Source organism: Cricetulus griseus, chromosome 4 (assembly GCF_003668045.3).
Source record: "Cricetulus griseus strain 17A/GY chromosome 4, alternate assembly CriGri-PICRH-1.0, whole genome shotgun sequence".
Classification (NCBI taxonomy): Eukaryota; Metazoa; Chordata; class Mammalia; order Rodentia; family Cricetidae; genus Cricetulus; species Cricetulus griseus.
Window position 1 is genome coordinate 90,187,454 of NC_048597.1, and position 27,265 is coordinate 90,214,718.

Below are 27,265 nucleotides of genomic sequence, written 5' to 3' on the forward strand. Positions count from 1 at the left end.
ACATGCTTGTGGACTCAGATCCACACCCCAGACTTCAGGAGAGCCAAGGGGAGTAGTGTACAGGTGGGGAGCAGAGTGGTGGAAAGCAGGGGTGGCATATTCTGCCCATTACAGGACGGTGCCTGGCATGGCCACAGCTAGTTCCCTTCCTCCACAGGCAAATCTGCTCAGGAAGACCATGGGTGCAGGCAGGAATCCTAGTGCTTTCCAACACATGGCCAGGCTGGTTATCCCTGTTCTGGGAAGCTCTGACCCAGAAGACCCCAGTTTCCAGGACCTCTGGGGGAACCAGTGGTTTCAGTGGCACTCGTTTGAGCTGCAAGCACAGAGATGTTCCTTCAGTCTTTCCCTTTCTGCCAAACTAAGAACTGACTAGTTAGACCAAGACGGGTGGGTATTTTACCGGGGCTGCCAGACCTGCGTTAATAACTTTCTGGGCGTTATCTACTGAGACATGACTCAGGCACGATGTCCTCCAATTCTGGTGTGAGCCAGAGTACAAAATAAAAGAATATGGTCACTTCATACCAAGATGCATCTGGGAAGTCCCCAAGTTGCAGGCTTGTGGGTCTATGCAAACGGCATGTCTGATAGGAAGACACTACTAATCCTCCGAGGAGCGTCAATCTGGCCTGGGGCTAGGGTCACCCTGTGCTTTGTTTGAGACTACTGGACCCTAGGGGCAGCCTCGGATCAGAGAGGAAGCGCAGCCTCTGCCGGCCGCACCCCGCCCCAGACAAAGAACTCAACTCCAGGCAGGTGAGCAAGGCACCACCACGCACCCGGCGGCGGACTGCGCACAGGGGTGCAGACAAAGACGCGCGCCCCCACCGTGCCCCGCCTGCCTGAGCCGCGCGCCCGACCGGCCCGGGACCCTCGCCAGACAACACCCCTGCTGCTTGCCACCACGTGCGCCCTGGGTGCAGCTTCGAGAACACGGGGACTCTGAGCGACCTGCTCCAGCAGAGGATGCATGAGCGGTGCTCCCAGGGTCGTCCTCTTGCCCATTCCTCAAAGGGGTCGGTGCTTTCCCACCCGCGACGCCCGAAGTCCCGCTTTGCTCTTCGGAGCCCACAACGCGCACTGACCTCGCGGGCACCCAGATCCCGCGCGCTCCGCAACGTTCGTCGGAGGTCTGAGCCCTAGGTGCTGCACGGGCACGGGTGGCAGAGAAACTCCTGCGGGCCTGCCACCCACGTAGCCTTTTTCTGCACGCCCTGCAGAGCCGGAGCCCGGGCCAGGGGTGCGCGAGGCGCACAAGTCCCCGCGCCTTCTCTGAGCGCTGCAGGCGCTCTGGGCGCAGCGGCCAGGAGCCGTCGGACGGGCGGGTGGCGGTGGCGCGGGCAGGCGGGGCGCTGTGTAGGCGGGGCACGGGCAGGCCCAACTAATCCAACCCGGAGGCGTGGATCTGCCCTTGCTGGGCGGCTGGCTTCGTTCTGGCTGTCTGATCTGACCTGGTACCCTAGACTCTGGGCACATCGACCACAAGAAATGCTCCTGCGCCTGATTCCATGATCATTTTAAAAAACAAGTTACAGACAACTGATACTCCGCTTACATTAGGGGAAACAGCCAGAAAGAAGCGTGATCACTGGTAAGTCCAGGAGCTGGGGCATGAAGGACTGACAGGATCCTGAGAGCCAATAGCAAATGTGCCAACCAACCCTGTTTTTCCTAGAGTCCAGATAAGACTCCAAGCCACTGTTATGCTGAAAAGGGCCATGTAGCCAGGCTAGTCCCGTGTGCCCCAATGATTTTATAGAAGGCTAGAGACAAAGGATCTGGCATGTTTGTTTTTGTTTTGTTTTGTTTTGGGCAAGGGCCTGGGGAGCTGACCTGGGTCCACAAGGAAGCTTAGTATGCCTGCTTACCACATAGACCTTAGCACAATGACGAGGCCTCTGAGCCCAGTGGACACAAGGGAAAAAGAGAACTCAGAACAACCCCATGCAACCCAATGCAACAGCCTGTGGAATCTAGAGACCCACAAAGCTTGGGTGGGCGAAACAGGCTCCACTTGAGCTTCAGAGGCCTGGTCCAGGATGGGCATCCACTTTGTGGGAACTCAGCCATTCCTAGGATTTTGGGAGCTAGCTCTGTGATGTGCAATAGAGGCAGAATAACAGGCTGGGCCTGCATTTGCGTTTTCAAATGAATACACACAAACACAGCACTTGGAAATCCAGTGATACTAGAAACCCGTCAGAAGTGCCAGCCTCAAACAGTATCTTCAGCCCTTTCATTGTATTCGAGTTATTTACCAAATAAAGGTCCTCTTCTTACAAAGGGAAAAAATTAACAAAAGCAAGACCACCATCAAATCCTGGTATTTCCTCCCACAAAACAAAAGCACTGTACTAGATTCCTGACAGCCAGTCATGGAGCCACAGCCTCACAAGCATCAAGTCACCAACAAGGAAACTGAGACAGGGAGGAGACTGTTGACACCTTATCAAACAGCTAGATTATGGCAGGGCCAGACCTGGCAGAGGGTCTGGCTCCAGGGGCCAGAGATCTGTAGGCCAAGTTCCCTTTGGGGTGGGAGGGAGGCTGGGCTCTGCTGTGAGATGTCAGGGACCTGGGAGAAATACAAGCAATACTGACTGCAGAGGTAGACCGTGTGTGTGTGTGTGTGTGTGTGTGTGTGTGTGTGTGTGTGTGTTTGTGTGTGTGTGTGCGTGCGTGTGTGTGTGTGTGTGTGTGTGGTGTGTGTGTGTGTGTGTGTGTGTGTGTGTGTGTGTGTGTGTGTGTGAGAGAGAGAGAGAGAGAAGAGAGACAGAGAGACAGAGAGAGAGAGAGAGAGAGAGAGAGAGAACATGGTGGTCACCTGGAGTGGGCGTACACACCATGGTGATGTCTACAGAAAGGTCAGCAGGGAATGTGTGGGAAAGAGGATCTATATATCCAATGCTGGTTTTGACTCTTTCTAGATGCCTGGTCCATCACAGGGCCCTCCAGTTATGACCTGCTTCTGGGACTTCACTCTATACTGAGTAGCTGACTTGGCTGGCTGGCTGGCCCTTTGGACTCTGGGCCACAGCTGGCCCTCCAGTGTCCAGGGGAGACCAGCACTGGACTGTGCCATCCACCAAATCCCTGGCGTAGTTTCTTCTAAGCACCAATGCCATGAGAGTTGCTTTGCCTTAGTTTTCAACTAGGTTTGTGGTAGAGTGGTCTGTGTGGTATACACTTAGCCTAGAAAGGTTTACTGTCCTGGTTCCTTCTATGGAAGAGAGCCACAGGCAGAAAGGCCCAGAGATATGACAATGACATAGCTCACCCCTCAGGTGGAGGCCAGAGAGAAGTAATGTGGCAGTAATTGGGGCCCAGGAGCCAATGGAGTGGGAGAGCATAGGCCAGGAAATGAGTGATGGCTGCTAGAGAAACTTGAGGTCTACGGGAAGGCAAGACCCCTGACCTGAGGTTCCCTTCCAGGGGCCTTGCCTACTCACACATCCAAACTACAGGGAAGTTATTATCCTGTAGCAATCGTGATTGTCATTTCTTGTCATTCCTGAGACTACCTTGGGCAAAAGAGCTCTTGAAGAAGGACTAATCCAACCAATGGGCTTAAAATTCACAGCCAGGAGCCAGTACTGGAGCCTGCCTACAGCCTCCCACCCTGGTCTAGAAGTAAAATTAGACTTACAGAACCTGGGGCAGGCCTGTCTAATTTTATTTAGGAAGGAAAGCAGTTGTGATATGAGAGGTTTAATGAGGTTAGAAATTGAGAAGGAAGGCGTGGGAATAGATTATCATGGGAAATAAAGGCAGCCACCAGAGACAACACTGATATCAAACATCAGGCTTCCCAACCAAATATCTATAACTCACTGGGGCTTAATGGTGGTATTGGGGCACATTTATCTAAAACCCATGGTTCAACAATTTGTATTATAACTTCATCCATCATCATTCTATGTCTCTAGGGGAAAGATGTTGTCACTGAGGGGATCCACCTAGAACTGGGACTGCTGGAAGTATCTAGGGTCATTTGGTTATGCCACTCTTGACAGTTCTGGGATGCCGTAACCTCCACTTGACTACAGCTAGTAACTGGGCCTCCTTGAGGGTCTAGCACTGTCCTAGACTTGCACACCAAGCATGAGCTGCTCCCTTTTGGCTGTTACTCTGGAGACAAGCCACCAGCTGAGCCTGAGGCCACAGGGCAAAGAACCATGAGGTGTGGCTATGTGACCGTGGCATCCTCTAGTAGAGACATGGGCAAGTGTGCTGATATTGGGATCTGGGGAGATGCTGTAGATCTGACATGAATAGCTGAGCCAGTTGGATAAGACATCAGGACAGTGGGGTTAAGCATGTCGAGAGCCAAAAAGTGCTGCCTAAAATTGTCCACTAACGAGAGGTCCTAACACCACTCAGCCTGTGGCCTGCAGGCCATGCTTTGATTATTACTGTAGCGGAGACACAGGGGAGGCAGCCACATCTCAGAGATATCCTGAAGCTGCCAGGAGCTGGGCAAGGCAGAGGTTAAATAAGCTCAATGCCTACAGATGGACAAGCCTGACTTTGGGCTGCTGGGTTCCAGTGTGGGGAGAGCATCAGCTGCTGACTTCAGTGCTCAGCACGGGGTCAGCATTTAGACCAGTCATGCAGTCCCACACTACTCTGTTAATCATCTTCCTCACTGGGCCCCCACTCACAACAGGAAGTTTCTGACCCTCAGAGGCCTTGCCTGTTAACAAAGCTGGCAATTAGGAGATACCTTGGGGTTGTCTGGGGGCCCAGGAAGTACCTGCCACACAGTGGTAGATGCCTCTGCACTCTTGGACCCCTGCCCCTGCCTAGTGGGACTCCTGGATACTAAGTCCAACAATAGGTGGCCATGCAGAGTGAACAGGGTGCCAGGCAGCTGGAACCCAGAGATGCCCAAGTCAGGGACCCACCACCAAAGCCCAAAGTACACTCTGCTGGTTGGGTTTTTTGCCAGCTTGATACAAGCCAGGGTTGTCTGAGAAGACGAAACCTCAATTGAGAAAAGGCTTCCATCAAATTGGCCTGTGGGACATTTTCTTGATTAATGATTGATGTGGGAGGGCCCAGCCCAGTGTGGGCAGTGCCACCCCTAGGAAAATGGTACAGAGTTGTGTTAGAAAGCAGGCAGAGCAAACCATGGGGAAGAAGCCAGTGAATAGCCCTTCTCCGTGGTCTCTGCTTCAGTTTCTGCTCCTAGATTGCTACCCTGAGTTCCTGCCTCAGCTTCCTATGATAACAGATGGACTGTAACCTCTAAGCTAAATAATATTTTATTATATACTAAGACATACACATTGTAGCAGGAAGTCAGCAGGCTTCAGTCATATCATACCCTTGAAGTCACTTTAGATGGAACGTCACCCTGGGAGGGAACCAGTCTCCACTATGGTGCCTAACCAACCTGTGCTTTCTTTCCCTCCCAAGATGATCCATGTGGGTGGGGTCTATTCACCCCTGAAAGGGCCTTCTTGGTGGCCAGATTGTTTGGAGCATCTCCTAGACGACATCCACAGATGGGATGCAGACTACTCCAAAAGGCTGGCTAGCCACAGGGCTGAGGCCACACATAGCAGGGAGGAGTCCTGGCCAGATTGCTGGCAGCTAGGGCCACTTGGGCAGAGCTAGCAGCCAGCTGGGCCTTAATGAGCTGCCTAATGAGCCCCTGCACAATTTTCCACCCAAATTAAAAAAAAAAAAAAAAAAAAGCAGTTAGACTCCAGCCACAGCCCTGAGGAGGAGTCACCTGTCTGCTCACTCCTGAGTCTGCATCTAACACTTCCTATACTGCCGCTGCCGTGGGAAGAGTGTAGCCCTGGTTTGTGGAGGTGCATAGCCGGCCTGTGAAGGGCCAGTAGAGCCAGTGGGCTGCTGAGCTTTGGGAGACCAGTAAAAAGGCTACTTGAAAGAATCTGCCCAGAGTGTCTGCATTGTGACCTCCAGCAGAGCTCCAGGCTTGTCCCTGGGGGAGGGATGTAGAGTATTAAGCTCAGATTCTGTCGGCTTTGGAAGAAAGATGCTCAGAACGCAGAAGCACTGCCCTATCTAGGTGAACTGTCCAGTCTCCCCTTCCTGTGACTACCAGGCTAAGCCTATCGGAGTCAGTGCCAAGGCTCCTACACAATGAACATATTGTGCCCTCCCCCACTCCAGGGTCTCTCTATGGCACTGGCTGTCCTGGAACACACTATGTAGACCAGACCAGGATGGGCTCAAATTCACAGAGCTGTCTGCCTCTGCCATTCTGAGGGTCTAGCCACTTGTCAGTGACCCTGTTCACTGCTTCCAGGCCACGTGTATCAGGGAATGTGAGACAGTGCTGTGAAAACTCAAGTACAGGTTCCAGGATCCCCTGTGAATATGGGCTACTGAAGGGCCCTTCTCCCTCCCAAGTTCTTGCTGTGTTGAAAAGATAGGGACATCACTACCTCAGAAACAGGGCAGTGACTTAGTGCCTGCTTCTCAGTAGGGAACCTGGCCTGGGTATATAGTCTTGGGGCACAACACTGGATAGCACACCAGGCATCCTGGAGGCTCAGGGTCAACTCTGGCTGCTGAGTGTAGTTAGGGGAAATGATAGAGACCAGATAGCCCTTCTGGCCACCTGTCCTCAAGGGGGTGATACATCTGTTTCCTCTAGAAGATAGGATGAAGGAACAGGAGCTTGAAACTCCCTCCTGTCTCCCTCCCATCCCATATGCTCTGAGCAGCTCTGGGCTACAGAGAGACTTCTTCCTAAAGTTATATACCAAGGGACCTGCAGGCTCAGCACTTTCCCAGGTGCTTGTTTAAACATTACGTCTGTATAAGGCCTCTGTCAGTCAAGGAGGCAGCAGCTCCAGACAGGGAGGGAGGGAGGGGCACAACTCCCTCTTTCCCACGGGTCTCCCACCCTGAACCCCAGTGGCTCATTCTGCACATACTCATCTCCAGGGTCTTTTTTCCCAGACGTATTCTGTTCCGGGGACCGGTAAAGAGAGCCTGTGCTGCAGGGGGACACAGTGGAGGCAGCACAGGGGCTTGAGACCGGATGGTACAGGCATGGAACCACCAGAGCCAGAATGCCCTGGCCCAGGGTCCTGTTAATGCACCTTCGACAATCTGAGACCAGCTGAGTTGAACCCACCCAAGACCGAGAGGCCAGACATGACTCCATGGAGCCCTGCACTCTAAGTAAGCATGAGCAGACACTAAACACCCTTAAGGCACCCTCAAGATCCACACATACAAACCCTTTTCACAACAACTTGCCTGAAACCAAAGTCTATGCTGCCACCCACCCCCACCATGCCCTGTATCTGGGATACACCTTCTCCCTCAGTGTCCTCTCTTCCACTTTTGGGATTGCCATATCCAACCCCAGCTACCTGCACCCCAGTCTTCTCGGTTATGCCTTTATTTGCTCAGAGGTCAACGCCAGTAAGATGGGACCCTGCACCTGGCTGCCCCAACCCATTTGAGAAGTGTGACCTCTACTAAGTCCCTTTCTTCCTGTCCTTAGAGTCCTCAACCATCTGTGATAAAGTGCTACCTGGAGGGCTCAAGAACCCAGGAGGACCCTGAGAAGTTGTGGTGGTAGCAAGTTCTCCAATACTAAGCACTAAGCAGCACAAAGCCTGGATTAATGGGCATATCTGGTTTTCAACGGTAGAAAGCAATAATGACCAACAGCCCCCACCTGACCTCCCTGGAAGCGCCTGCAGCTGCTCAGCAAAAGACCTGCTATCCTCCTTGAGGCCAGCCAGGGCCTAGGGTGACCTCCATCAGTGTTTCAACACTGGCTGCCTATCTGAGGTCTACCGTTGGGATGCCTAAGCCACTATCATGGCAGGCACACCCAGCCAGGGAGAAGCTTCCTACGCTGCTTATCTAATGAGAGAGAATTTCCTAGCAGGGCCTGCCCTGCTCCAGTGAGGCATGGAGTGGGTATCCCAGGTCTACAAGGAAGGAAGGAGAAGCCAGGCTCACCTTGTCATCCACGCCACTCTCACTGTCGCACTGTGGGTCAGAGAGAGAGAGGGAGAGAGAGAGAAGTAAGTCAGTGCTTTTCATACTACCAGGGTAACAAGGGTACAGGATCCGGGTGGACACTCCTAGCCACATCTCAGCCAGGAGGGACAATGGAAATGAACAGGGGCAGATGGAAGGCACAATAAGGCTGGCTTGTCTCAGGGTAGGTAGATTCCAGTATCCTAGGACCAGGCCAAACCCTGAAGCTTCGGAATGACCTGTGTGTGATGTTGGGGAATGTGTGGGGAGCTTTACCCAGTCCAGATGAACTTAACTATCCTGGGAAACCCCATGGGCCTTACCCCATGGAGAGTTTTGTGATGAGGGCCCAGGCTGAAGGAGGCCCCCCACCACACAAAGAATCCCACTGCCAGGCAGCAGCCGTAACAGCTGTTCTACACCCAGATGAGATGGGGTACAGAGGCGACAGGTGGTACCACAAAGACCGGTGAACCAGCAGACAGTAACACTATTACCTGGCATTCTAGCCTCCTAGATCCCTACCAGAATGGTGGAATGCCAGCATCATCCCACCCAGCTGCTCTGGCCTCTGGAGAAGACCACACTTAACACTGTGTAGCTGTGGCAAGTCCCTTGACCTTTCAGTGCCTCAACCCATGCTTCTGCAAAGCAGGAACAACAGCTTCTCCTGGTGGAGTGTAAGGGGCAAAGGACACTGGCTTTCAGTTTGGACTCGCCTGGGGTACCGGGGGGGGGCGGAGGGGGGGGCGGAGGGGGGGACGGGGACACGGGACTCAGGGTAGTCAGGTTGTGAGAGATCCATTTCTGAGTACAGCTGGTTAACTCAAGATTGTGATCATCAAAAAACAAATCTTTGCTTCCCGTTTTCAATAAGCAGATTTGAAAAGGACATACTTCTAGAGAACAATGCAGTTTCCTCTGAAATAAGAAGGAGGAAAATCTTGCTAGCAACTGCAATTATGATACATTCTCATCAAATGAATTATATTGCTGAAAATAAATCTCCTCCGAGACACATGAGATGGAGACTGGGCTATAGTCAGACGTGTGTGGTACTGGCTTTATAAGTTGTACTCAACTTGATTAATATACATCATCAAATTATACTGCCTTCCACTGCCCCAACTGAAGGCCATTGTGTCTTCAATGACAAAGTTCAGAGTTGGATAAAAATGTGTTCGACAGCCGGCTCATTGCAGCTGAAGCTCTATTCTAGCTCAAGGACAACATGTCAGGCAGCTGGGATGGGCATACGGGGCGGGGAGGGTGTCTCTGAGGCTGGTGGGCTTCACACCTGCAGCTCATGGACCCCTCCATCCAGTCATGCAGCGTGGGTCATGGCCTGGGTGAGCAGGCACTGAGACTCTGGAAGCTAAGCCCATGGGTAGGCATCATTTCCTAGACCAGTGCTTCTCAAACTTCCTAAAGCTGCACTCTTTTAATATAGTTCCTCATGTTATGGTGACCCCCCTAGCCATAAAATTAATTCATTGTTACTTCAGAACTGTAATTTTGAACTGTTATGAATCGTGATGTAAATATCTGGTATGCAGGATACTGATATGTGACCCCCAAAGGGGTCATCACCATCATGTCCCAGAGTAAGGAAGACACATGTGACTCTTCAGCTTCTCATATAGCCAGGCCCCTCCCAAGATCCAGCTTCAGTGGCCCTTTCTCAGCAGGAGCTCAGCAAGGACTAGGCCTGGACCCTTAAAACCTTGGCACCCCCTCCTACTGTGAGGTAGGCAAGATTTGGTGAGATAGCATTGTAACAGGACCTCTGTGTTATGAAGGAGAGTTTGCAAATGAGGACGTGATTGTGGGGATAGGAGGGATGATCAAACAGAGTTCATGGAACCTTTGAGGAAAATGGGAGACCTTGGAGGTGAGTGGAGCCTGAATACAGCTGGACATTCTAGTGCCTCTGGAGTAGGACACTGCAAGTGGCATGAGCCGCCCCTCAAGGTAGGCTTTTGCCAGGGCCACTGAAACAGATGTGTGCAGGTAGAGTGGAGGTGGTGGCTTGGGGGTGGGGACTGACAGTCCCTCCCTCTTACCTTGCTGCCTGGGCTGCCAGGACCCATGATTAGGCCTCTTACCATCAAACCTGTCAGCGGGGCAGCCTGAGGACGACTGGGTCACCTGTAAGCACCACCCTCTGCTCCTTCTTCAGCCCCAGAGCCCACCTGCACCAGATTGGGCCAGAACAGCAATTCACAGACCTAGGATAGTCACAAACTGTCCCATGGCTTTTAGGTCTGAAGCTAGACCAGCAGGGCTGAGCAGCAGAACCTGAGGAAGGGCTGCTTATGGTGTCTGCCAAGTGAGAGAGAACCCTCCAGAGGGTACAGGAGGGCCACCCAGATCTTATAATTGTCAGTGAGTGCTCCATCAGCAGCAATTTGTAGGCAGGACCATAAAGACTGTAAACCCAGTCTAAAGTACTACTGACTTAACATCTGACTACAATGGAGTTAGAACTGAGTGAGGCAATAATCAGGGCAAGATGGGAAAAAGAGACACATCCATGTTCTGAAAGCAGCCTGTTCAGGGACTGGAACAGGGCTCAGTGGCCCTGGAGAGCCTGGCCCTGGTGTTGGGATGAACAGACCTTGAGCGTAAGGAGAAACAGTGTATATATCCAGGGGTCAAGACACAGGCTCTAAAGATATCTGCTTTACTGCTGTGTTACTAGCTATGCTGTGCCCAAATTCACCTCCCCGTGCCTCAGTTTATGCTTCCGGTAAAACAGGGATGATAGTCATTTACAGGAATGTACTGTGGCTTATATGAATACACACACACACACACACACACACACACACACACACACACACACACAATACTAGGACAGTCTGGAAACCTAGTATAAGACATGTGTGATTGTATGGTAGTAATACCATCATCATAATTATTACTTCCCCATGCCCATTCTGATGGTCAATCTTGTAAACCTGACAAGGTTGGAATCACCTAGAAGACACACTTCCAGGCATGTCTCTGTGGCCATTTCCACAAAGGTTTCATCAAGGTGGTAAAGCTCACCCTCAATACGGATGGCACTGTCCCATTGTCTAGAGTCCTAGACTAAAAGAAAAGGAAAAACTGAGCTACACACTAGCAGTCCTCTCTCTGATTCTTGAGCATACACATGTAAATATGTGCTTCCCGCTCTTGCTGCCACAACTTTCGGAACCATGATGGACTGGATCCTCTAATTGTGAGCTCAAATAAATCTTTCTGTAATTTGCTTATTCCAAGCATGTTGTCACAGCAACAGCAACAAACTAACTAAGAAAAATGAAACCAAGAAGTGCTGTGAGATACCCAACCATATGGTTCATAGGCCTCTAGAACTGGTTTGTGGGAGGGATGGATAAGAGTCGGAAGCTGCAGGCTAGAGAAGCCATAGAATGGTTTAAGCAGAACCTTAATGGGCCATTCTGGTAGGCATATAGGAGGCTAGAATGCCAAAAGCAATACTGTGGAAGCTAACTAAGCTCATTACGTTTTAGAGAAGAACAGGCCTCTACTAGGAACTGGGCTAGCAACTATTTGTAACATTTTGGTAAAGAGTGTTTGCATTTTGCCCATGTCCTAAGGACTTCAGTGAGACTGGTTTAAAACAGATGGAAGAATTCTTTTGGAGGCTGGAGAGATGGCTCAGTGGTTAAGAGTACTGCCTGTTCTTCCAAAGGTCCTGAGTTCAATTCCCAGCACCCACAGGGTGGCTCACAGCCATCTGTAATGAAATCTTGTGCCCTCTTCTGGCTTGTAGACATACATGCAAGCAGAACACTGTATACATAATAAATAAATCAATAGATAAACAAATAAATAAATCTTTTTTTAAAAAAGAATTCTTTTGGTGGAGGAGATTTCAAGACAACATAGCATTCAGGTTGTGGCATGGCTAACTGCTCTCTGCCCTCACCCAGGTCTGCAGTGATAAGACAGCAGCAAGCAGGGTGCAAAGAGAGGGAAAATGTACACTTTGGCTAGGAAGGCTGTTTGAACCCATTTAAAGTTGCAGATGAAGAAGTGTAGGGAAAGTGGTGGTAATTCTTGAAGAGACTAGTGTCATTAAGGAGAAGCTTCCTTAATGGGGAGATGGCAAAGCCAGGAAATTACTTGCCACACAAATGTGAAGACCTAACTTTGAATAAAAAGCCAAGAATGGTGGCGTGTGCTTGCCATCAGCGCTGGGGATATGGAGGAGCCAGCCCAGCCTCATCAATGAGCCTTAAGCAGTAACTTTTGAGGTGGACTAAGGACTATTGCATTTTGCATTCAATGAGCATGCCACTTTAGGGACCAGGAGTAGAACGATGTGTTTGGACTTCAAGTTCATACTGAGTGGGAACATGCTAATTAAGGTTAACCTGACAGGATTTAGAATTGCCTAGAAGATATATTTTATAAAATGTCTCCCTCCCTGAATGTGAGCAGCACAATCCCATGATTTTATTTATTTATTTGGCTTTTCAGGGCAGAATTTCTTTGTATAGCCGTGGCTGTCTTGGAACTAGACCAGGAATTACAGACCAGGCTGGCCTTGAACTAACATAGATACACCTGCCTCTGCCTCTGCCTCCCAAGTACTGGGATTGAAGTGGTGTGCCACCACTGCCTGGCTTTAAATAGCCCTGACTGTCCTGTAACTCACTCTGTAGACCAGGCTGGCTTCAAACTCAGAGATCCACTTGCCTCTGCCTCCTAAGCAATGAGATTAAAGGTATGCACTACCACTCGTGGCTAAATAAACCCTTCTTTAAGTTGAATGTGCTAGGTACTTTGTCACAACAATTAGAAAAGTGACCACCATTGCTACCCACTGAAGCTCCATTCCGACCCATCTCCTATTCACCTTTGCAGCCATCCCTCGTATAGACTACTCTGACTTAGTTCCCCATCACCCAGGCTTTCCTACACTCCTTCTAGAAACCTGGTAAGCTTCCTTCTGGGGTGGAAACTACTTGTCACTCCAACAGAGACACAAGTCAGCATGGTTAAGGCAGGAGAAACACCGTCCTTTCATCTCTGTGTGAACGTTAATTACATCTTACAACAGTATTCACAGGCACACCACTGTCTCTCACCACTCAAAGGCATGAAAATTCATGAGGAGAGAGAGACCTTGTAGCCAGAGTTACTCCCAGTGGTAATCCAAAGCCCACCATATGAAGCAAGGAGAAGGGACAGAAAGGAACAGGAGGCAGGCCTCCCCAGATTCCCACAGGTCACCGTACCTGGGCCAAAGCAGGGCTTCAGGAGGCTCAGACAGTGCCAAGTGTAGGTTGGGTCTCTGCCCAGTTACCATGAAAGAGCTGTGCAGCTGCTGTGAGATATTACTTCAGGGCTGTTTGGGACAAGGAGGCCTGGCCCTCCTGACCAGCTGAAAGATGCTCCAATGGCACTGCTACCTGCAGAGGCCCAAGGAGATACAAACTAAACAGAATAAAGGAACCAGAACATCAGAAGATGTAGGTTTAATGGCCATGGTATGCACAAGGAAGTCTGAGGATATTTATTCTATTGAGCCTGGCCCAAGAATGGGGTAGGGTCTCAGCTACAAGGACACTGAGTACCAAAGGTAGCACTGGGCTGTGTACAGGTTGCCTGAGGCATTGGTAGCATAACATACAGGTGCTCCACTGGCTCCTGCTGACACACAGACCTTGGATATTCAGTGCACATGGCAACTTTATGGTAGGCGAGAGCCCTTGGATCCTGTGAGGGTGACCAAGTGACATGCCACTAACTGGGCTCAGGCTCCTCTGTCCTTGGCCTCCAACACTTGAATTCCAGCTCGCACACAGGCCTGGTGGGAGCAGCCTAAGAAGAATCCAAGAAAGGGTGTGAGGACTACACGGCCCAGCCTAGGAGATGCATTGCCTCTGCAGGTATGGGGTGGGAAGAGGCTCACCACCTTCATCTGTGCATGTTCCAATTAACAATCCAGTTAATTAGTCATGAGTCAATGTGGGGTGCCCTTATGAGACTATGGGTGGCTAGTGAGGCGGTCACACATTGAACTCAACACTGGAAAGTTCTGATGACCAGATTGGGATTAATATGTGGAGTCATGTTGATGAGGTTATTGTTCACTTTTATGCTCATCTCTGAGAGTAGGTCAGTGAAACTCTTCTTCCCATCCCTACCTAGATGAAGTGAGTTGGCAGGCCAGTGTGTCTACTCCATGAAGCCAGATAACCAACTGGGTCCTCCCCATGGCTACCTGGTAACCTTAGGGACCAGGTACCCCACAGCTTTATGGATGCCCACCCCCAAACTTCTTTCCCACTTGTGCCTTGGAGCCCTTGGAGCTGATGGATCTTTGAGGACAAGGGTACAGAGTGTGGATGCTAGGATGTGAGGAAGGAACTGTGGCCAAACACTCCCTGCTTAATTTTCCATTTCAGAGAATGGGAGGCTTGGAGGGTAAAGGACCTGCTGAGGCAGGTCAGCCAGCAGAGGCTGGGAACTTAGTTTAGGGCCCAGAACCAGGTTCTAGGTTCTTTCTAATAGAAGTACATATAGGGCTGGTGACAGTTAGTTTAGGGTGAATCCAGGCAATTCAAGCATTGCTATCTAATTCCCACATGCTAAAGCCAAGGTGATGGCCAATCAGAGACCAGGAGGTGTCAGGCAGAACATCCCTGACCAAACAAATGTGATATCCGTGTACTCCAGACTAGAGACATCAGTCTCTTCTACCTCCCTCCATTCAGTGATTGTGGAAGACCTTGTGATGCACACAACAGACCCAACCTCAGGGAGAAAGGTCAGTCATGGGAGACTGAACATGTACTATTGAAAGCAATAGAGACAGGGAAAGGGGAAGACCTGGAGAGGCCAGAGAGAGAGAGATGGCTGGAGAGGTGAGAGGGGTGGGACATGGCCAAGACTGAGAACCAGTGGTAATACTGCATATGATGGAGCCACAGGTAACAGACCTGAGGACCAAGGTGGCTCTGCAAACCCAGGCTGACATGGTGCACTTTTAGATGGACCAACAGGGCTTGACAGACTAGATGGAGACATGTGAGGGACATGGACACAGCAGGGCCTGGTAGCTGGAAGGGGGCAGTGTAAAGAGAGCTATATTCAGTCTATATGTCTATATATAGTCAACTTCCCAAATGGGGCTGGCTAGGACAGGACAGGGCCACAGGGTTGGGCCATCAGGACTTCTGCCCCAAGCTAGAATCTACAGCCTACCTGATCCTCATTGTCTCCTCCATCCCTAGCTGGGTGTCTGGCAGTCACTGGCACAAGCCAGATGAGGGTGACAAGCCTCATCTGGGTCCCATCACATACCTGATCACTAATGGGGAAACTGAAGCCCAGAGGGGCAGGGCCAATCCCCAGGCACAACTAGGGGTAGCTGAGTCCTGGGTTTAGGTTGGGCCCTCTGTCTAGTCAACCTGCATGAGGCTATCAAAATCATACCTGATTAATTATGTAATATTTGGTAAGTCTGAAAACTCCTTTTCTGTCTACTCAGCTAATTCACTTTGAGTGTTTAGGCTTTAAAACCAAACAAACCACTAATTATACAATTAACAATCAATTAAGCTACAGGCCAATAGGCCATATAGACAAACCCATTTGACCACTCATGCAGCTATGGTTTCTGCATATGCACCCTAAACCCCTGCCAGTCTCCTCTGTATCCTGAGCCTTTAGTACAGGAGGACAATGGGGACAATGGGGACAATGGCTACCCACACTGGCATCCAGCCTCCTGCCAAACCTCAAGGTGCAGCCTTCAGTCAGCCTGTTCAAGAGCCTTGACTATGAGTTGGCACATCAGTGGGACATGGAGCAGTATCTGTGAGGGACAGCCTGGGCAAGAGGATTGTTCAAGACAATCTAGAGAGAACCTGGTAACCTCCAACCCGCCTCAGCTCCATCCCCAAACTAGGGATCCAGAGCCAGTGACTCCCTACCAGTCTGGACTCTTCTCTAATCAGGCTCAGCAGAGTGAACCCCTTCCTCAGCTATGAGATCTAGGCCCCAGCTCACTTAGCAAATGTCCATGGCTTTGGTAGCTCAGCAATAACGTCATCAGCCTCTCATTGAGACAGGTGAACAAGCCAGAGTATGATGCTCTGAGCCCCATATATTTGTCTGCAGGGTGACTGTCCTGGAGGGTGCTCTTCCTTGCTCTGTACAGGGGCTGGGGGTGGGAAGTCCTAGAAAGGATACTTGCCCAGCACCTTACATCATTCTGAAATGTTCCAACAATTTTCACAGAGCTGAAAACCTGCTTAGGCCTGATTTATGCTTGAACCTAACTCTATTCTGAAAAGCGTTACTTGCTTTCTCAGATTGTGTTTAGTTAACAGCAAGGAAAAGCAAGACAAGTGTTTCCCTTCTATTCTCTGTGGGGCCACCCTCTGGGAAAGCACAGAACACTAGAATTGCATCGCAGACACTCCTCATCTGTCTGCTCCGTAGAATCCTATGTCTGGGACACATGCTAGTTCCGCCTTTCAGACTCAGCCTGGCACTCACCACAAGGGATTCTGTGTGATTTTGCTTGGAGCTTCCTTTATGATTTCCATTCATTTCTCAAGGGCACACACTCTCATTTTAATTGTGTTATTGATTTCATGATCTTTGTGTTCCCAGCCGACAGTGAAGGGTATTGCACAACTGTGACAAGTTGCTTATGTTCCACCCCCATCCTACCCACACCTGAACATTCTTCCATCCCTCAGCTGTCTACCCACTCTGCTTGGAGCTATCTAGGACACTGGATTATCTTCCTGGCTCCTCCTGGCCTCTGTCATTGTAGCTTCACTAACACGCAATTACAATCATACACAGGTACAGTCACAGCCATATGCTTGAAAGAGTACAGGCAGCTCCTGGAACATCACCTCCCCAATGCTCCGTATAAGTCACCTAGGGATCCCCACAACCAATAGGGGAGGGCATAGGGGTTCTCCAGCTGCTCACTTTGGGTCACTCTAACACACTCCCTGTTCCTCTTCCCTTGCCTATACCATCGCTCCCTTAGATGTTCCCCATAGCTGGGCCTGTCAGGTTTCTGACCCTTTAGCCTTGACCACAGTCCCAGGAACTACCAACAGTAGCTATGCTTCCAGTCAGGCCTGGTGCTGTCACCCTTGCTCTGGTCCCACCCATCCCTGACACTGCCTTAATAAAGCTCTGGCCAGTGTCATGGGATAAATAAAAGATGACCAGGTCTAGAACACTGCTGACCTTTCTCAGAGTCCACTGGATTAATATATTCTAGTGTTGTCAGACTCAGGGTGCTAATTACCTCATGAATTATTTATCAACAAACTCTTAAGCAGAACACCTGTTAACATTAATCCCTAGCCTGTCACAGCAGCTCAGTTTGTTCTCAATAATTGACTTTTTGGCTTGGACAGACACTGTGCTCTGGCTTGGCAAGGTCATCCTCTGGAGAAACACCATCCAGTGCTCCCTCAGTTTTGCTCCTAGTAGCCAGCTGTGGCTTCTGAGATAGAGGGGCCTTTTCCAGCTCTCAACCATAATTGGTCATCTACCTCAAACAGGAGTCTTTTAGCACAGATAGCTGGGAGGTGGAAAGGTAGGGCAAGAAATCCAGGGCCCAGGCTGCCCTGAGAGGTCTGATATGGCTCAGGGTAGGACTGGCTACGTGTGATGACAGGAAGCCATTGATAAACCCAGGAGGGACAAGGAAGAATGGGAGCAGCAGACCATAGCACTCCTGAGTCAGAACTCCTGGAGGGGGGTGCCCCATCTCCTTGTTGACCCACTGACCTGTGGGACCTGAGGCCATGGAGTAGGATGCAGCTCCTGTACTGGGTCAGCCTCGAGAACTGACCAAAGGGCCCTAAGTCACTCCAGTCCGGGGCAGAGACCAGCCTGAAGGGCAGAGAGAGTGTGGAAGCCCCATAGACCCTCCTTATGTTCCAGCATGGTACACATGGTACACGGTGCTGGCTGAAAGTCCAGGGCCCTGCAGCTCCACTGTCCAACACTTGGGAAGCTGTGCAAGAAGGAAAGTGGAGCCTCTAGCCCATGAGCTGCTTCCGTTTCTCATGACAAATATCACTAGCCCGGGCATATAGTTAAGGGGGAACATCTCAGAGCTATAGACAAGAAAGGGAATGACCCCTGAAAAGTCAGCAGGTAGGTCATAGGGAAAGCTAGGGAAGGCCCTAGGGGAAAATAGAATCCTTGTAGCACTGGATCCATCCCCTGAGCCTAGAGCAGCACCACTGGTGCTGCCTGGGCCTAGACTGATTTAGCTACAACTGGCTCCAGTTTCCAATAGCCTGGAGCTACCATTCCCCACTGAGCAAACCCTGAGAAGGCCCAGGGTGCCCCTGAGGGCCCTGCCCAGCCACTGGCTTATGTCCCCATTCACTGCCACCTGAGGGTAGAAGTCATTTGATGGCTAAGACACATAAATCATGAGATAGAAACAGTGACAGAACCTCTCACATCAGAGGCTAGTGTGAGTAGAGGCTTGAGGTAGTCTCTGTAGAATCATGTCCTATTCTAGGGGCAAAATGGGGAGAGGGAAGGACCATGTCCACTGCCCCCATCCAGACATGGCCCTCGAGGGAACCACTACTTCCCTATACAGTGTTCATACAGGGGATTTAAAGTGTGCCTGCCTCTGAATCCCTAAGTTGAGCTCTTAGCCTCTCAAGAGACAATTGCTGCTCTGAAGGAAAATAACAAGGAGGAAATTTTAGAGGTGATTGGAAATGCTGTGGGAGAAGAGGGGTCTTCACAAATGCTCTGGTTCATGCTGCACCCACACCCTCTCCAAGCAGAACTGCAAACCCACATGTCATCTGTAATGTCCGGGCCCCAGCATGGCAGTCCATGGTTCCAGGCTGGCAGGTCATCTCCCAGATCCTATGCACTGGCTGATAGCGCCTCCAAGCTCATCAGGGAGACCTCTCCAGACAAAAGCCAACCGCAGTTATGTCTGAGCCACTGAGACGGTCCTCATCTCACATCATTCCCTCAGTCCTGGGGGGGGGGGTCTCACCTCCTTTACCATCCAACCCAGTGTGGGCAGATAAGGACAGATATACTGCCTCACAGTCCCTCACCTCTACAGGCTACTTCTCTGGACTCTTCATCTGGCAACACCCACCTCCTTCCAGTTCCCCAAACACACCAAACTACCACTGTGTAAGCCCTCCTGCAACTGCCTGCCAGTTCTCCCCTGACTACGAGGGTAGGATCTCTCCAGAATAACCCAGTGCCTCTTTACCTTCTTCCAAGCAGTTAATCTGAAGTCATTCACCTGTCTTTTTTTTTTGGGGGGGGGGTCAGACAAGGTTTCTCTTGTAGCCCTTGCTGTCCTAGAACTCACTCTGTAAACCAGCCTGGCCTTGAACTCAGCAATCTGCCTGCATCTGCCTCCCAAGTGCTGGGATTAAAGGCGTGTGCCACCAATGCCCAGCTTCACTTGCCTGTCTTTGCGAGCTGTGTCCCTGCAGGAGCAGTTCTACCCCTGTAGGGCTTCCTCCGAATTGGTAGCCACATTTCCTGGGGAGGGACCATCAGAACCCAACTAGATGTGCCCAAGCTGTTGCCCTCAGACTCACAATCACTCTGAGAGGCTGATGAATGAGAGGCATAGGTTCAGCGCCCACTCCAACTTTAAAGACTCCTGTGCTGAGAGGTGAGGAGGAGTAGGTCCGTGTGTGTGTGTGTGTGTGTGTGTGTGTGTGTGTGTGTGTGTGTGCGCGTGCGCGTGCGCGTGCGCGTGTGTGTGTGTGTGTGTGTGTGTGTGTGTGTGTGTGTGTGTGTGTCCACCTGACTCCAGGGAGAGTCTGGCAGGTTTTATTGCTTTTGTTCAAATTACGATCACTTGGAAGTGGCCCTGGGAACAGCACAATGGATGTCATAAACCTGCTTCATGAAGACAGTCTACACTGTACGGTTGCAAGGCTGAGGCAGACATGTTACTCTGACCAGGATAGGGCACTGGCAGCAGCTCTGAGTGGGGCTCATTTTGTCACTGGAAAGCACAAAGTGGAATGGGTAAGTCAGAGTGGTTGTGTCCCCCTCAGGACTTCAGGAAGGGGTGACAGTCCTGCCCATGTGCATTGTTGGCCCAGATTCTGCGGCATATGCCTACCTTAGAGCACAAGTGATCATGACCCTGTGCCCAAAGAGGCCCAAGTCTGTCCTCACTTCTAGGCAGAGCAGCCCTGACTGCTCAGATCCCACTGTCAGGCTCTGGAGTGCTTGAGCATAACCCAGGGACTCAGTGACACTCAGGTCAGACCTGAGAGCCTCAGCCACACAGGATGGGTACAGGGGCTAGTACTGGGCTGCCTGCGGTCTGGAAGAGCCCTGTCACCCTCTCCTCCACAAACTGCGGCCCTTCCTTTGACTGGTTCCTACATCCTTGGAGTCTGCAGAGGTTGGCATCCTGGCTGAAGGCCGAGGTGACACTCAAAGAGAGGTCAATGTCCAAAAAGCATATGGTCTCAAACTCGTTCTTCCAGCAGTGAACAGTATTCCAGTTTACGCTCAAGCTCTGGGGGTCCTTCAAGCTATGTAAGGGAATCCCAGGCTCTAAACACACACACTAAAAATAACAGAAACCCTTTTAAGTTGCTCAAAGACAATCATCATACTAATCAGCCAATTATACCCTGTGCAAGGCGCCAAGGGGACTTTTCTGTCAGGTGCTGCCTTCTGGTAGGATCCTCAGCCCTTCTGTACCTGACCTTTTGTGAGGCCTGCCCTCCCACAAAAGCATCCTCAGCCTACACTAGTCGTGAAGACTGGGAGAAGACAGTGCTGTTTTCTCCTCGTCACATCCTATTCTGTAAGCCCTCAATGACTCTCTTACACGGCATCACAGCCAGATCTTCCCCTGGGCTCCCCTGCCCGGGTGGAACCTCACCTCCACAACTTCTTCATCAGATTCTTCACCTGCCTATGGCTCCTCAAGCATACTCAGGCTTCTACTCCTAGGCCTTCCTATGGCCACCCTAGGGCATAGTTTACACATGCCTACCTGCCCCTGCCACACTATGTAAACAAGACTACACCTGCCTGGCCCTTCTCCTCCTCCTCTTACTCACCACCCATAATGAGGCCTCTCCACATACAGTACCCAGAATGTTCTGGAAGAGCCCATGCCCAGCAGGTGTGGAAGCTGCCTAGCACCAGAAGCAGGACTGCACCTGAGCTGACAGAACCAGTGTGATGGAGGCTGGAGGCTTATCTAGTCTGTGAGGTGAGAGTTGCTAAGGCAGCCCTTCATTTGTTGTCAGTAGGACTCTGAGCTGTGTGCTACTGTGACTGACACACAGGACATGTCACTGAACCCTTACTGGAGGAGGAGTAAAGAAATGAGTAACTCTTTTCTCAAATCTCTAGCTGGGTTCCTAAAATGAGAAAGACTGCAGGGCAACAGGGATACCACAGGGAAGGCTGTCTGGGGGCTACCAGGGCTCCTGAAGGTGCTCCAGACACCAAGATGAAGGATCTAGGCAGGACACTCAGACAATAGCTCCCTTCTTCTTCTTCTTCTTCTTCTTCTTCTTCTTCTTCTTCTTCTTCTTCTTCTTCTTCTTCTTCTTCTTCTTCTTCTTCTTCTTCTTCTTCTGTTTTTTTTTTTTTGGTTTTTCGAGACAGGGTTTCTCTGTGTAGCTTTGGAGCCTATCCTGGCACTCGCTCTGGAGACCAGGCTGGCCTTGAACTCACAGAGATCCGCCTGCCTCTGCCTCCCGAGTGCTGGGATTAAAGGCGTGCGCCACCAACGCCTGGCTTCTTTTTGGTTTTTTAAGATAGGTTTTCTCTGTGTAACAGTCGCCTGGCTATTCTGGAACTCACTCTGTAGACCAGGCTGGCCTCAAACTCACAGAGATTCACCTGTCTCTGCCTCCTGAGTGCTGGGATTAAAGGCCTGTGTTCCCACCTGACCAACAACATCTCCTTTCTAACACTGACAAGATAATTGGGGAATTTGGGGCCAAATTGCCCTGTGGAGGACCCTGGGTTGTATGTATTTGGGGGAGGAGGGGAGATGAAGATCTTGGACCCAGCCTACTCTCTCTGAAGCCAGAGCCTGGCAGGCAGGTGCTACAGCTTCTCTGAGCCTTTGAGACTGCATCTGGAGAGCTGGGGTAATATTGGAAATTCAGTTCCACCTTACAGACTAACTAGATCTCCAGTCTGCATCACACCAGCACTGGTCAGCTCAGCTCTACTATGACTACTGCAACCTGCTCTGCTTCTGGTCCTAGACAATGTCTACACTTCCTTGGGCGTGGTTACTTCTACAGCAGTCTTAGTACTGGGTGTAAGGAGGCTGATGGGCGTTTTTATGTATGGAAATTGTTCTCATTTATGTTTCATTAAGGAAGCCTGTAAGCCCTGCTTTGCAGGAGACACATCATCACACCCTTGACTGTGAGCAACCAAATTAAGAAAATCACTTTCTGACTAATTTTATGGAATTAACAAACATTTGATGGCATATTGGGAAGGCGGTGCCTAGCTTTTTGGATGAAAGCTATTAAGGATGAGCAATAATTGGGGAATTTTCTGAAGATAAATCTTAGCAAAATTAACCTACTTTAAAACACAGTTTGCAGGCTGGTGGTGTAGTTTAATGGAGGAATGCTTGCCTAGCATGTACAAGGCCCTGCATTCAATTCCTAGTTCTACAAAATTATTTATTTATTTATTTTGGTTTTTCGAGACAGGGCTTCTCTGTGGCTTTGGAGGCTGTCCTAGAACTAGCTCTTGTAGACCAGGCTGGTCTCAAACTCACAGAGATCCGCCTGCCTCTGCCTCCCGAGTGCTGGGATTAAAGGCGTGCGCCACCAATGCCCAGCAAAATTATTTTTTTAAAGTGTACTCTGAAGCCAGGTGTTGTGGAACTATGTAAAGATGCATTTGTTTGTGTAGCAGAAAAATTGATTAGCTATGTAAAGATGTGTTGCTGTTTTGCCTTGCCTGCATAAGTCACCTGATTCATCTAATAAAAAGCTGAATGGCCAATAGCTAGGCAAAGGAGGGATAGGCTGGGCTGGTGGGCAGAAAGAAAGGGGGAGCCAGTCAGCCAGCATGGGTCCAGCAAGCAAGACACGGGGCAGCACATAGGTTAATAGAACTAGGTTTAAAAAAAAAAAGTAGCTGGAAATAAGCCTAAGCTAAAGTCAAGCAGTCATAATTAATAAGTCTCTGTGTTATGATTTGGGGGCTGGCAATCCAGGTATGATGGAACATGCCTTTAATCTCAGCACTAGGGAGGCAGGTAAATCTCTGTAAATTCAAGGCCAGTCTAGATAAGTGGATTCCAGGACAGTGAGGACTACATAGGGAGACCTTGCCTCATAAACAAAACAGCCTACAAAGGTAGTTGAAGATACATACTGATGTCATTCAGCATGATGATGATCTGGGGCAAGAGGACACGGTCACACACGCGCGCACGCACGCACGCACGCAGACGCAGACACAGACACACACACACGCACACATGCACACACAGACGCACACACGCACACACGCACACACGCACGCACGCACGCACTCACACACACAGACACAGACACACTCACACACACACACACACACTCACACACACACACATATGCACACACACCACACACACACACACACACACACGCACGCACGCGCGCACACACACACCACACACACACACACGCACACGCGCACACACACTCACACACTCACACACACACACAGACACAGACACACACTCACACACACACACACACACGCACACGCGCACACACACTCACACACTCACACACACACACAGACACAGACACACACTCACACACACAGACACACACACACACACACACACAGACCTGCAAAGCCAGAGGTGCACACAGATGCAGTGAGCACTCGGGATCCCCCCAGAAGCCAGAGGGGCACATGAGTGATGTCTACAGATATTCGGGAATGCAGGAATTACAGAATATAAAGATAGATACACAGGCCAAGGAAAAACAACAGGTACAGTACCCCACTATACACAAAAGCCAGAGAGCCACGTGATCTAGATAAGGCATATAGCCTCATTCATATACCACCCACATCCACAAACACATGCAACAGACATCCAAACACACACCTGCTGATAAGACTGGGCACTGAGTCTTACTGTCTGTCTGGAGCTCGGCTCCCACCTGAACCCATAGGAAAAATGGACATGAAGTCCCCTGTGGAGAAAGCTTGCAGGTGTCAATGCACTCCAGAGCAGGAAATTCTACACAGGAGGAGCCTAGGGATCTGTCGATTCAAGTCAAGTCTAATACACCTGCATATGCTAGGGCCTGTCTGTGCAGGCCTAGGCTCTATGTGCAGGCACCAAGGCAAGGCCCTCCTGGGTCTGTTGCTCAGATGAGAACCCTACAGCCCGCCGTACTGTGGACCAGTTGGTTCCCTTCCTGCTACCATCTGTCACTCCTATGCAGCTGCCACAGGGGGCTAAGCTACAAGCATCTGGCAAGTTAATTGTAGGCTTTCTAAGAAAACATTAGAAAAGCAGGGTTTGGGAGAATGCTTGTATGATGATTGTGGACTTAGAGCACAAAAGTGGCCTGGTAGCTCAGAGTAGTGATGCCCCCCAGATACTCTAGCGGTCTCAGGTCTGTCTACATTAGCTTAGGTAGCCCAGAGATCACCTGTTATCTAACTTGGGTTAGCTATAGAACCTCTGCCTAACACACACACACACACACACACACACACACACACACACACACACACCCACACACACACACACACACACACACACACACACCACACACACACACACACACACACACACACACACACACACACACACACACACTCACACACACACACACTCACACACAGACACACTCACACACACTCACACTCACACACACACACACTCTCACACACACACTCACACACACTCTCACACACACACACTCACACACACACACAGAGACACACACATACACTCACACACACACACACACACAGAGACACACACATACACTCACACACACACACACTCTCACACACACACACTCACACAGCCACACAGCCACAGCATCAGGAGCCTGCTCTAAGATATAGTATTCTTCCTGCCCATCAGATGTTTCAGACCTCTGGATATTTAGAGATGGGACTCAGATTTACCCCTCTGCCCAGGACCTGACCCAGATATAGGTGACTCCAGTTGACTCCACTTCTGGCTGGGGGCTTTCAGTCCCCATCGTTCCTAGTACTGCCAGCAGGATCTTCTGTGGCTACTGGAGCCCTCTAAAAAGTAGGCTTTGGTCGGAGTTCTTAGCAGCTTACTCCCCAGTGTCTAGCACAGCCCTGGGCAGAGTGACATTCTTGGGAGCATCAGGTCACATGGTGCAGGGGAGGGCAAGAGAAGGCAGGTCCTTCATACCTGGGGCATCTACAACCACGCTCAAGGGCTGCTGTACTCAATGCTTAGACGTTAACAAGGATGCGTAGAAGGGTGTAAGTCTCCCTGTGAAAGGTCCCGGTAGGTGATCGCCTACAGGAACCACCTCTCCAAAATCAAAGGCCCAAATACTGAACTTTTTCAGCCAAACCCAGGCTGACAGTGGAGCAAGGTCTGGTAGGTCCTGACTTTCTACATTCTCAGGTACAAAGTGTGGTTAGGAGAGTAAGGAGTGCAGATAGAAGGAGAAGGCCCTAGGCCCCTCCTCCAATCAAGGCAGGTATCCCCACCCTTGCTCTGGCCTCTGAAAGGCCCACTGCGCCTGAGCTGCTGATCCATCCGAATTCCTTCCTCGCTTTCTTTCCAGCGCCCAGGAATCCCACCCAAGTAGATACCAGGGTCGGGGGAGCTGCTCCAGTAGGCCCCACTGGGTAACTAATGGGTTAATTACATATCCCATAAAAAGCCACTGTGATTTAGAGAGTGAGTCAGGCAGGCCCTAACTAGCAGTAAATCAGGGCTGCAGGGATGAGGCAGGTGGAGTCCCAGCCCCAGCCCTCCAATGAGACAAAAAGGCAGTAAATCTGCAGAAATGGCTTTTATGAAGCTCTGGGTTTTATGATGTCATTAATGTTTCTCCTGATACTTAAGGGAAAATGAAGTAAGTCACAAGGAGGTGTGAGAGCTACTCTGGTTGGTTGCTAGGCCACTCCACAAACTCAGGCAGAAGAGGGAATTGCCTGCACCTGAGTTCATGCCCCCAGTTGACCTGGGTATGCCTGCCCACCTGGGGATTCATGCAGCATGGGTTTATTGAATGCTGTCCTGCCCCGGTGGGGCTCTCCATGGGTCAGGAGCCCACCATTTGGGCACACATTCATCCCCACAATCTCTCCATACAGAGTAGCTCTGGACTTCTCAGTGTCTAGCCTAAATCCAAACTCCTTTAGTAGACAGAAGGGACTGGATGATGGAGTATGACTGCTCACACCACAGGCATCTTTGACACCAAAGACCCTTGGTCCCTAACCAGACCCCAGAGGCAGAAGCCTGCTTAACTTATTAGCAGCAGCCTGGCTCCCCACTTCTCACCACCCTGATCTCCTACCCAGGGACCCACCTCAGGTTCCTGGCCAAAGTCCTGGAGCCCTGCCTTATGTGTGTCTCTGAGCATCAAACTCCCCATGCCGGGGGGAGTGCCTGTCTAGCAGCTGTTGAGGTCAGAACCAACCAGGATTCTGAAGGGGAGGATTCCAGGGTGGTGGGGCCCTCTCTGCACTGGAGCTGTGAGGCAGCTGTGGCTGAGGGATGGCCCTGAGACAAGGACAAAGAGAGCAGGGTAGGAGGGGCTGGAGACTTACTGAGTAGCCTCTCCCGGAAACCGCCTGTGCAGAGCTCTGTGGGAAAAAGTAGGAAGACAGTCAGTGACAGGCTACACAGCACAGCCAACTGCCCCCAGCAGACAGGCCAGCAGACCGTGGGGACAGTAGGGCCTCACTAGAAAGGGGAGAACAGGGCTGAGCATAGTCTTATATCCTGTACCCCAGAGTTTCTGGAGTCTTCTTTGAAGCAGTGGTCTCCCTTCTGGTTTAGCCAGGCCTGCAGTTATTGCAATAGCTCTGGGCTAGCCTAGGAGGCAGGCCCTACCTAATAGAGGGGGCCCCACAGAGATGTCCTTAGACTATCCTCAGCTCCTTTAGGGGTGGGATGCTATAGCTATTCCCCAAAGTGCAGCAGAAAGACCCTTGCTGATCTCGCCACTTCTGCCTGGGATCCATAGATAGACCCTTCGAGAGGAGTGTGGCAGCATGGGCCCTACAGGCCAGGTGGCTTGAGGGT

The 27,265-nt window shown here is 50.7% G+C and overlaps 1 protein-coding gene across 14 annotated transcripts in view; it reads right to left on the reverse strand.

Moving 5' to 3' along the window:
• Window positions 1–27,265, reverse strand: part of Fbrsl1 (fibrosin like 1) — a 74,580-nt gene that overhangs the window by 19,327 nt on the left and 27,988 nt on the right. For 13 of the 14 annotated variants that reach the window (XM_027415875.2, XM_035443229.1, XM_027415873.2 and 10 more), the window contains exons 4-5: window positions 26,788–26,823; window positions 7,963–7,992 (exon numbers count right to left, since the gene is read on the reverse strand). In XM_027415875.2, the coding sequence (XP_027271676.1) occupies window positions 7,963–7,992; window positions 26,788–26,823 (66 nt within the window). The remainder of the gene's footprint in view (window positions 1–7,962; window positions 7,993–26,787; window positions 26,824–27,265) is intronic. The other variant, XM_027415871.2, reaches the window with a different exon arrangement.